General features: G+C 45.9%; 1 protein-coding gene across 1 annotated transcript in view; it reads right to left on the reverse strand.

The window, feature by feature from the left end:
- Nucleotides 1-10,522: 10,522 nt before the first annotated feature.
- MRPL46 (mitochondrial ribosomal protein L46) overlaps nt 10,523-12,479 on the reverse strand; it is a 6,411-nt gene continuing 4,454 nt past the window's right edge. Inside the window, exon 4 of the mRNA XM_003788655.3 lies at nt 10,523-10,910. Within this exon, the coding sequence (XP_003788703.1) occupies nt 10,660-10,910 (251 nt within the window). The 3' untranslated portion in view covers nt 10,523-10,659. The remainder of the gene's footprint in view (nt 10,911-12,479) is intronic.

Below are 12,479 nucleotides of genomic sequence, written 5' to 3' on the forward strand. Positions count from 1 at the left end.
TATTAGTATCCTCATTTCACAGATAAGGAACTGAAAGGTCAACTGACTTCTTCAAGGTCACATAGCTACTAACAGCACAGCTGAGTTCAAAACTGGCAGGCTGGAATCAGAAGCCACTTGCTTCACTCCTACCTTCACTCCTACCCTCTTCTCTTTCCCCTTTCAAAGCTTCAGTAGGCTCTGTATACTCCATCAGCCATGAGTCCAAAGCCCAAATCACCTGCTACAGAAACCTAGCATCCTCTCCCTCATTGGTGACAAAGGTCTGGAGGTTGGGAAATACATTTCATTGCCCAAGCCTTACTTCTTCAGGAGGATGGGAGATACGTGCCCCTCATCTTATGCAAAATCCCTCTCCCCCTGCTTCATCCCCAGAAATGTGCCTAATGATACCTACTAAAATGCAAGATTAAGTTTTCATTACAAAAACAGGTGGACATGCAGCATTATTTGTAATGGTTTTCCTCATCCCTGTTCTCACTGCCCTGTCCTGCCCTTCCCTCTCAGATGCTGAGGGCACACAGCCTCCTGGCCCTGAAGGCCCCATAGAAAGTGCTGGCCTGGCCCCAGGTATCAAAAGTACATCCAGTCCTGGCCCCAGCCCCACACAGGGCCCTGGGCAGCCTCTGGGAGGTCCTGGCTAGCAGAATGAGGACCAGATGGCTGGAGAGATTACCACAATTTGATTCCACGTAATCCAAAAACTTGGATGAGCTAATGTTTCTTCACATGCATCATCTTGTAATCCCGGGAAAAAGCTATGCAGAGCAAAGGGCATGGTCCTTCCCACCTCCACAGCCCCAGTGTGCTGGGTAATCCCTGCTCTACTAGACAGGGCTTCTGAAGGCCAAGGAGCTCTGCCAAAAGGCTGAGGAGATGCTGTCACCAGGGCTGTGCTGGCTCCTCAGAAGCCTAGTATTTAAGGGTTGGGAGGGTGGGAGGAAGCCCCTGGGTTCCCAGTGGCCCACAGCAGATACCAGGGATCCCACACTGGGTCCGGGCAGACCCCATGTGGTGTCTGGGCAAAAGTCCAGGTGGGGAGTTAGGACTCCCAGAGTCTCTCTCCTTTGCCTCCACTCTGGGTGAGCTCTAAGGCAAGTGACTCCCCCTCTCTGTGCCCCTCTTTACCCCAAATGTAAAGAGAAAAGGTAGAAACAGGTCATTTAGAGAGCCCACCTTCCTTCACACATTGCCATGTGTGAGCCCCAGGCCAGCAACCCTCCCTGTCATCAGGAGCTGCTGACCAGATAGGATCACCCAAGGGTCACCTCAAGGCAGGCATCCCACCCTGACTGTCCCTAGTATCTAAGAAGTCCCTCCATGACCTTCACACTCCAGCTCACAAGGACTGGGTTTAAGTCCCAGCCCTGCCACTGACTCAGAGTGGGACAAGGTCATGCACTTCATGTCCCCAGATCGATGCTTCCCTTGTCTATCAGGAACACTTACATGACCCTGCTTTATCTAGGCAGCCTGTGAGGCACCAAAATTAGGACACTGGGCTACAGGCAGAATCTAGTGTGATCAGTTTACTCAAAGTAAAACTATGTTAAACTGAATGAAATGTATGGGAAAATGCTTGGACGTTGGTGTTGCTGTTGTTTTCCTGGCCCTTTCCGATTTTACCTCTCCTGAATTTCCACACCCTCTTCATGATTCTGCTTAATCCTATTAGCTTATTCAAATGTGTTAATGACTTGCTTGGTGACTTCTGGCCCCTAACATAGCTACATGTTTGCAGTGGCCTTCAATGCCTTACCTCAGTTTGTAATAAACAGATGGCCACTCAGTGGTAATCACATGCCAGAAGGCTTTGGGGCAGGGGGACCATGGGCTTTCCCACAAAGCAGCACAGCCTCGGACCTGGAGTGCCTGGGCTGTTTATACACTTGTGTGTGGCGCCTCTCTGTGGACACCACATGTACTGCCTGGGACTCACCCTGATCATCAACATCAGACCCTAGCAGCCCCCACCAGGAAACCGAAGCCCACACAGAGATGGGTAACTTATTCAAGATCAAACAGTTCCTTAGGCATTTTCCAAACAGAAATAAGCCAGCAATCGGTAACAGTACCTCATAATTCTATAAGCAAGAATGCTGAAGCAAAGAGTAGTTTGCCCAAGTCAGTTTCAGAGCTAGAAATTTAGCACACATCATAAGTTAATCTAAACCTTTAGGGTGAGAGAAACAACCTCATTCTTTCCCGTACACCCCAGGAAGTGAAAGTCCTCTTGCTTCTGAAGCCACATCTGCCCTACTGACAAATCTGGCCATGCCTGCCTGATACCCCTTGAAGTTTCCACAAGGCCTGACTCAGCTAGGACCATTCACCCTCCACTCTCCAAATGGCTCTGCCCAGGATGACCAGTACCATCCATCACTGTTGTCATTTTTAAATCTATCTAGAAGGAGCTGAAGATGAACATAGCTACCCAGTTCAAGGATTCAGGGGTACAAAAGCTCTAATACAGAAACTCCCTGAACAATGGGTTGGGGGTAAGGGCCAGGGAAGTGGTGTCACTGTACTCAGTATCTCCTGAAACTCTATACCAAGATTTAATCCAATAAACATCTGACCACAGTGAAAGGAAAGGCTGTAGGTCAGGGATGGGAATATTCTAAGGTGAGATGTGGGTGTTGGCTGAGCATCAGTCAGGGTCCAATTAGGAAAAGTCACCCATGCCAGGTAGTTCAGAAGAGGGAATTTAAGACCAGGAACTGGTTACACAGGTGTTGAAAAGACTAAAAAATGGAAACAGAGGCTAGTGAGGGAACCTAGTGATTAGATTACCAAGAGCAGAAGCTGCCACCACCCCCAGGGTTGGGGGGACAGAGAAATGAGGTACTGCTCCCCGCTCACTTATCCTGCAGGAGCATGAATCATGAAGAAGACTTCAAGCAGCACTGGACCACAAAGGTGATGTTGGGATCACCACCAAGCAAAGAAAGAGGAGGAATACCTGACTTTTCCCCACTTCAGTCTTCTTGGTACCTCTTATTGACCAAATCCAGCTGGAATCCAATTGATGAGAAAGTCTGAGAAGTGATTTGCAGTGGTTACCTCCCACACCCATCCACATGTGCACCACCACATTCAGCAAGGAAAGTTAGGGAATCATCTGAGAGCAACAGGCGAACGACCTGATCCACGTGTGAGGCAAACATGAAAGACACTGCAAGGGATGCGGCTCAAGAACACGTGTGTATGTGACATTAGTTTCAAAGGCATTTGCAAAGCATGCAGGGGTGTATTTTGGTGTGACCGCTCAAGGCTATATATGTATCAGATGGATGCCAAGGGTTTGTGTGTGATGTGAACGTCCCAGGCTATGTGTATGTGTGATGAGAATATTAAAGCTCCTGGCATGTGCGTGTGCTATCCATGTTCAAGGCGTGTGTGTGATGTGAATGCTCAGAGCTGTGTGATGTGACAGTCATCCAAAGGACAGTGCATGACAGGGAAAAGGAGGAAGGGAAAGTGTGGGCAGTGGGCAGAGGGGGAGGGAGAGACTGTGTGAGAGACCAGTGAGAAGGACTGGGTATAGAAGAATACAGTGCACAGAAATGCTCCCTCTATACATAGTAGAAAATGTGGCCAGTGTCTTCATTGGGGACAGATATGTATGCTAAATTTGTCATGTTCACAGATGCACAGGAAATAACTAAGAGGATAGAGTTCAGAGGAAGTTGTATGTATAAGAAACATAAAATTCACTTTAACAGACATACTTATTCATCCAAATGAATGTCACCAGCTTCAAAGTAGTCACCTTAAAAAGTTAAGTTCGGGCTCAGCGCCTATAGCTCAACCGGCTAAGGCGCCAGCCACGTACACCTAAGGTGGCGGGTTCGAATCCCCAGCCCAGACCCGCCAAACAACAATGACGGCTGCAACCAAAAAAAAAAGTAGCCGGGCGTTGTGGCGGGCGCCTGTGGCCCCAGCTACGTGGAAGGCGGAGGCAGGAGACTCGCTTGAGCCCAGGAGTTGGAGGTTGCTGTGAGCTGTAATGCCACGGCACTCTGCCCAGGGGGACAGCTTGAGGCTCTGTCTCAAAAAAAAAAAAGTTAAGTTTGTATTTTATCGATGCAGTCATGGCCCAGTGAGACTTTTGAACCTGTTTTCATAGTCCATCTATGTGCCAGACAAAAAGTCTATAATCATTACTCATAATCACATATTCTTACGGCTGAGGCTAGAATGACCCAACTTAATCACTTAATCACTACCATCATTGGCTTAAGAACTTCTCCAAAACCCAAATCTCTCTCCTTAAAAAAAAAAAAAATGCTAATGTGTCACCTTTGAGGCTAAGTAAGCTTCCTTTGGGACGGTGGATTAAAACACAGGCTTCACTGCTTGATAATTAGCTGTTACAGATGGGAGTGTGCAGGGAGCTACAAACAACTGGGAGCGGAAGGAAGGCAGCAGGATCTGCGGACCCACACTCTGTGCACATTTGACTTTCACGAATTCAAACTATTATAACAGAGTTTTTGAAGGTGAGACAAGTAATGCCGCCAACAGCACAGACATTTTCATTCTCTCTCCCCTGCCATGGGCTCCTGGTTCTGGAGGGAGTCAGAGATGGCTGAGATATCTCTAAAATTGGATCCTGAATCTCTGTCTTTGTGTGAACATCACATGTCATTCAGCATAATTCAGAATCCTCTTCATATCCTCACAAACTGCCCCCAATTCAGCCTTTGTGGGAAGTGGGGGCATAGACTTGCACTCAACTGCCCCTCAGGGACAGGTAGGTGAATCTTAGCATTTTACGCATCATGGGCCCTAACATACAAGCCAAATGGTTAACCTTCTGTTCAACCAAATAAACCATCACTGGAGGAAATCATGTTGGATTCCCCAGGAGACCTGGGCCAGTCACCAATGTGATACCTAAGAGATATTTCCATGGTAACTCTGACGACACATAATTCGTGATTTATACACTAACTTTGGAATCCAGCCTCTAGGTTAAAATGTGACTTCACACAAGAGATCATGGAACTCATTCTCATGCCTTCAGACTACTCTTACACTGTCGTGGACCGTTAAAAACCTAAAATACTGTAAAATAGTTCCCACAAGCACTGCCCTCCAGCCCCACAGAATTTCCTTCATTTTCCTCCCGGCTCCTTTCTCCTATTCTTGCCCATGACCATCTGCGAGGCCTGCCCTGGGCCCCTGGCAGTCTGGATGCACAGCTCGTATCCCCTGGCTTGTTGATGGGCCTGTTGCGGCCCCACCCTCAGCACTAAACCATCATGAATACATTGGCCAGGAGTACTGTCATCACCATTTTATCCCCAGAGCATGAATGTAAAACAATTTCTTCTACAAATATTTGTTAAAGGGTAATCAGAATGTTTCAAGAATTCACTTTATTTGAAATTTTTCTTTATCACACTGTCTTAAGAGCAAAATGTGTTGAGGTAATAACCAAGAACCCCAAAAAGACTAATCTAGTGGATTGCTTAGAACTAACCTTACTTTTAATGACACATGTTCTTATTTTATTACTTAGGGAGAATGCCATATACTCTTACCAGTTAGCTTTCCCAAACTATGCTTTAAATATTGATTTTTGTATTAAAGTAGCATCTTCAAAAAAATAAGTATTCACTTTAACATTTAATAATCCCAAATGACAAGGAATTTTTCTCATGTGTAACTTCTCAAAATTCCTACTGCTGCAATTTTAATTCCCCTGATCTAGGAAAAGACAACCAATTGACACCCCCCTGTGTAAGTAATATACACACTTGAAGACCAGAACTTACATCATTCTGCCTCCAAGTTCAGTAACTTCAATTCCTTGAGCTTCATTGTTCTCTACTTTGAAACTGTCCATAATCTTGCAAAGCACCCCCATATAGCCCTTTCCAGGGATACATGGTCCTGCAGGAGATTCAGGAATTCTCAGATTCAAAGGCAGGCATGCAGGCAGCATGGGACAATGGGTGACTCTAGAACCACATAGCTCTGGGTTCAAATCCTGGCTGCCCCACACACTGACCACGAGACTTTCATGGATTCTTCACCTCCCCAAGGTTGTCTGCTGATCTAAAAATAGCAAAAGAACTGTGGCACAGGGCTGACAGAAGAACCAGGTGAGGCAGATTATGTGGACAGACAGGCCTAGCTCGAGGCTACATGAAGTGGCCCTAATGTACAGGAGTGAGTCCCCTTCCCACCCCAAGGACACAGCATCTGCGGCACTCCCTCCTGATGCATGGAGGCAGAGCTGGCCATAGTGCCCCACATCCCCCCTGGCTGGCTGTGCTTGGCCTGAGCTAATAAGCTTCTCCAAAGGCAGCAGCCTAAGGCCAGGCGCAGTGCAGGTTTCCAGGGACAGCCCTTCTACTACTAGACAAAACCGATGCCAGGCATATCCTGCCACCTTGTGGCACTCACGCTTATGAGCCCAACCCAGCAGTCAAAGCCCCGCCTTCACCCACAGAACCCTATCTGGCTTCTTAGTCTAGGGATGTCCTCTCTCCTCAGCTTGATCTACCCTGAGGCTTTCTGACCTGCAAGTGTCCTTCCAAACCCCCAGTCATTCCCCAAAGGCCCTGATCATGGGGTTCCTCATCTGACTACATTAGAAAAATTTTCCCCTGCTGAGCCAAAGAACTTTGGGGTCTCTCTCCCCCAACCTCAGCCCATTCCTCAGCTACTACTTGAGACCCAAGTACCTGAAGCTTCAGCAATCAGTGGTGTGTCTGGATAGCCAAAGCCTATGGACAAAACCTCACGCTTTTTGCCAACCCACCTCAGAGTGACTATGGGTAGGCTAGCTGGGTGTGTGCGCATCTGTTCCTTGCTCTGGGCTAATAATGCCCTCCCTGGCCATGCCCGCCCCTACTCACAGGGGACCTCCCAGCCCCAGCCCCAGCCCCTCAGCTGCAGCAGTGAATTAGCTGACCTATCCCTGAGCCTTTAGTGGCACCTACTCTGGAAGGAGGGAGATGAGCACCTTCCTCTTACCATGCCTGTCTTAAACACTGAACTTTCCAAGGCAGGTGAAAGGTGGCCAGTAGTCTAAAGTGACTGGCCATAATCTAAGCTCAATGGGCTTCTAGAAAATAAAACAGAGAAGGGCAGGGGAACTGAGGTTGCACTGAGATTTCAGGCCAGCAGCCTTCATCTTGCTGTGTGTGCTCTCAGCTTAGCGATCTGTGAGCTTTTCATAATTGGGTTGCTGACCTTTCAGCTGCACTCCTTCTCCCCCTGCTGGGGTAATAGAATGGGTCAGCAAGTCTATTCTGTTCTTACTGCCCCCACAAGCCTCTGCCTAGCAGTGGCTCTGGATTTTCTGGCCCAGGGTGGGATGGGGCTAACACGTCCAAACGGCTGGATGTAGTTATGGGACTGACCTGCCATACACCCATTTTGAGATCGGCTGATGGAATCCATTAATGTCCAAATTACTCAAGTCCCTTTCCAAATAGGTCAGAAGTGCTTGGTTGACACAATGTATAACCTAGAAAAGGTGAGAATAAAAATTGTAAAAGCTAAAGATGATACAGCTAAATTCAGAAGTGGAATTTGGGAACCTAAATATGTTTGAAGGAGGGAAACATTTACTGAGTAACAAGCCATGCACGGCACTAAGTACTTTCACATAAATTATCACATTACCTGAGAGGTAGTATCATCTTCATTTTACAGATGAGAAAGGTAAAGTTAAGAAACGTCAAAGACTAGCTTTGTACACAGGTCTGGGTTTGAATTCTCAACTCACTATTTACCTGCAAGTAACTATAAGCAAGTTAACTAACTTTTTCGTGTATATTTTCCCATCTATAAAATAGAGATAATGAGCTGGGTGTGGTGGCTAATGCCTGTAATTTCAGCTACTGGGAAGGCTAAGATGGGAATATCCCTTGAGGCCAGGAGTTTGAGACAAGCCTGGGCAACATAGCAAGACCCTATCTCTATAAAATTAAAAATTAGGCAGGCATGGTGGTGCATGCCCATAGTCCTAGCCACTTAGGAGGCTGAGGTAGGAGGATCATTTGAGCTTATAAGTTTGAGGTTGCTGTGAGCTGTGAGCATGCCACTGTACTCCAACCTGGGCAACAGAACAAGAGCCTATCTCTAAAAAAGGAGCCAGGGGAGGGGAGAAATGATACCCGCCTTGCTGGTCTGAATAAAAATGAGACATGTACCTTATAGTTAAGAGCCCACACACCATTCCTTCCACTCAAGAGTCATACTACTGTCATTAATAGGGATAGCAGTCGTAACTTAACCAAGGTCATAAAACAAATTCAAACCCAGGTTTTCTAACCTCATGTCCAGTGCTCACAGGGAAAGGAACTGGTTCACATGTGTATTTTTTGAAGTTACACATAGGAGCCAAATTAACAAATAATTATCTCACAATATGCTAAATGTAGAAGGACATACAGGTGCAGAAATGACCCAGCAGAAGGTAATCTTTGAGGATAAGTTACCAAGAAAAAGAAGTTTATAAGCAGGACGGTATTTTCTCCCAACCAGCAAAGGTGAAAACCAGGAGAGACTGCAAATCCTTTGGGAAAGAAAGGACTGGAGGAGGAGTTGTATCTAAACCTCTGCTGATCCTTCTATGGAGCTACATGTTTTATATGGTTCTATACAGTCTACAGACACACACATGCACATATACACAGTTTACATGAACAGACCTCAAACTGTAACTCCTGATCCCCACACCACCACACGCCTTACACATTACTCTCTCCACCCATGCCAAGAGCATCACCTCTTAGTTTGTTCCCTGGTGATCATCCCCGAAGGATACACTAGAAAAAAATTTTTGGTCATGTTTGGCAGCCAGTGGAAGATTCAAGCTGGCACTTAGCAAATATAGTCATTTCTACTACAAGGCTAAAAATATCACATACTGAATTATCATACTCCAAAAATACCAGAAAAGGGGGTTGGGACAGACCACTCGAAACCTATAGAATTGTGTCACCAGAGCAACAACAAAAGAGAAGCCAAATGATGCTGCTGACACAGCTGAATTCCCACCACGCTGCACACCAGCCTGGTAGCCTTGGATCCTGAGGCTCATGCTGCTTCCTGAGATGCAGGTCCCAGCAGAAGTGAGTGTCATCAAAATTAAAAGTATGATCCAGGACGGGGCCTTCTTCATCAATTTTTCAAAACAAAGGGGGCTGAGGTGTCATCACATCTTCTTCCATCCCACTCAAGTCTCCCCCAATAGCTGAACATGGTGAAGGGCTAATAGTGATTCTTGAAACTACCAAATCAGCCCTGCTTGCAATAGGAAAGGCACCTCTATAAAATGTTCAGCTTTTTTTCTTAAGTTATTCAATCTTGTCCCTAAAAATTGAAAAGTCTTTCCTGAGGAAAATCTAACAGAATTTTGGTTCATCTTGACATCATTTCTCTATGGACCAATTGCATATATGCCATTTCCCACTAAAGAAACAGTGTGACAAACAGACCCTCTCACTGCAAGGTCACTGTGGTAATCCCTTTCCTTCCAGGGTAAAGGTGCCCAAGGAACTAAGAATATCCGATACAGCTCACACACAAAGCTAACTCAAAAATGCAGAGAGGGAAAGGGTGACCTGGTCCCCCAGCTGCATCTGGGCTTCACTGCGAAGGCACTGCGACTGCTCGCAGTCAGCAAACCTAAGCTCTGGGACAGCACCCCTTAGTCATCAGGGAAAGAGAATACGTGCAGGAGGCAAGTGGCAAGGAGAGGAATGTCAACACTAAGTGCCTCAATTTTGATCGCAGAAAGCAATTTCCCTGACCCTGAGCAAGAACATGAGCCTCCATCGTATGCAGTAACAGAAATCCCATTTCACAAACCCCCATCACACGAGCCTGCCTGTTTACACCAGAAGGCTACCCAAAGGGACACTGCACTTACTACTGAAACCAGTATTCTGAGCACAGGAGCACACCTGAGTTCCTTGCTCTCTTCCGCTTACTTAGCAAATGGAGTGCCTTGTATGCGCCAGGCTCTGGGACCAGTGGTCAACCAAACAACATGCTCACGAGCCAAGAGCTGCAACCCCGACATAAGAGTTCGGGATCCTCCTCTAGCACCACCAGGGACTTGCGGCAGGGCACGAGTCACAACCTAGCCAAGATACCTCCAGTACTATTTTAAACAGGTAAGATATATGATTCAATTCTTTTCAAATACAAAGTACTTTTAGAAGGGAAAGGAGGGAGAGATTATTTCCTATGCCAGATTGATACATTTTCATATCATGTGGAAAAAGAAGGAAAATAAAATGGAAAATGGCTAAGAAACTATATAGATCTAGCTTTTTGTCATGGGCCTAGAAGCTTTCATAGAACTCAAGGGTTTGAGGTTGATTCATTCCTTGTTGTTTCTTCCTGAGCCATGTCAGTTGATTCACTATAATACAATGCAATATTTGATTATCACTTTGGGTGAAATATGGAAAGGCACCCTAAGAGGTGAGGCCCTCTCTTCATTGGAAGAAGGCAGGAGTCCCCAGTGGGCAAATCAGATGAGACCAACACAATAAAAGACTCAAATTTATTTCTCAGAATTTAGTCTGCTACGTGGTATTACCTGCAAATGTGGGGCAATCACACATATCTTTGAGGCCCTAATCCCAGACTTGTCTAAGCATTGTCGGTAGGCAGCTCAGTCCATCAGAGGTTCAAAAGAAATCTCCTAACCTGGGCCAGGTATTTTGGTTTCAAATAGTCACCCAGCTCTTCCTTACTGACCCACACATGATGGCCCTTCTTCCCAGCCTGGGTAAAATCTCCAGTTAGTAGTAGTGCTTTGAAGAAGAATACTTTCGCCCCGAGGTTACTCTCTGTCCGCAATGCCTGGGGGAACTTGAACTTGTAGTGTCCACAGGGTGCATTTCCTAGGAACTTGGCTTCTATGTTGTTTTCTGAGAGGGGGAAAAAAACAGAATTGGAAAATAAGGACATATTCATCTGCTTACTATGGCTCTGAAAATCACAGCAGGTCTCTACGAAATCCAGTCCTGAGGTAAAAGCAATCCCTAGGAGTAAGGGCTAGGGCCATTCCAGAAAAGAACTTCTTTCCCTCTCAATCCAAATGCTTCCTGGGCTGTGGAGTCCAGCTTCAGTGGGTTCATTCCCATGTGCCAAGTCACTGTTTTTAGACTGGCAGTCAGAAATGCAATTAAAATAACACTGCCAGGGAGGAGAAGCACCTACCTTCAGCCAGTCACCACCTGTGACTGAAGGACCAGGGAACTTGGTCTACTAGTATAAAGCAAAGTACATCCACCTTTAAAGGGGTGGGAGGTCATACAGAATGCATTAAAAGGACTCAGACTTGACTTCTACAGAGTGAAAATGTTATTAAAAAGTTAAAAGACAAAGACAGATGGGTAGACAACATCTGCAATCTATAACTAAGAGTTAATAACCTCATCCATATTTCAAAGGATGAAGAAATGACGGATTAATTAATAAATGGCATGTGAAGAATTGGCTAACTAAACGAGATCCTTTGCTCAGTTCTCACATCAAAATTGATACCATACAGATACGGAACAACAATTTCACAAGAGAAAATTTAAACTTTCACAAAAGATTTGTTCATTCTGGATGGCAGTTTCATGGGCATTTAGTATTTTCTGAATTTTTAAATTTTTCATTAAAGAAGAGTCAGGCCAGAAAGGAGTAAAGCAGGTGTCCTCAAACTACCACCCACAGGCCACATGCAGCCCACCTAGGACACTTATCTGGCCTGCTGGGTGTTTTTGCCCCCGTTACCTGTCCTGCTTAGCAGCTGACTTGTCCCGGGGCCCGCAGTCTGGCCCTCCAATGGACTGAGGGACAGTAAACTGGCCTCCTATTTAAAAAGTTTGAGGACCCCCTGGAGTAAAGAATCCCCAGAGGGAGCAGCATGTCCCAAAGCAAAGTCCACATTATTGCAATAATGTACCCATAGCAGTTTTACATAATGCAAAAGGTTACTAGGTTAGAACATGGAGTATACATCAATGAGCAGAAGATTGATGAGCTCAGGAACAAGGCAAAAAGAATATGTAGGCCTTGTTTGTTTGATTTTTTTTTTTTTTTTGGAGACAAAGTCTCATTTTGTTGTCCTCAGTAGAGTGCTGTGCTGTCACAGCTCACAGCAACCTCCAACTCTTGAGCTTAAGTGATTCTCTTGCCTCAGCCTCCCAAGTAGCTGGGACTAGAGGCGGCCTCCACAATGCCCAGTTGTTTTAGAGATAGGGTCTTGCTCTTGCTTAGGCTGGTCTCGAACTCGTGACTTGGGCAATCCACCCGCCTTGGCCTCCCACAGTGCTAGGATTACAGGCATGAGCCACCGAGCCCAAACAGAGAGTTTGAATTTTTATGGGAAATCCTTTAAAAATTCCAGGGAGAAGGTGAATCTTTCTAAGAGTAGAATGTGAATGTTTTAAAGCAATAACTGAGAAAATGACATGAAGGCTGTGTTGACCAGTTGATGGAAGTAT

This window comes from Otolemur garnettii, unplaced genomic scaffold, assembly GCF_000181295.1.
Source record: "Otolemur garnettii isolate 467f Iridium unplaced genomic scaffold, OtoGar3 scaffold00029, whole genome shotgun sequence".
NCBI lineage: Eukaryota > Metazoa > Chordata > Mammalia > Primates > Galagidae > Otolemur > Otolemur garnettii.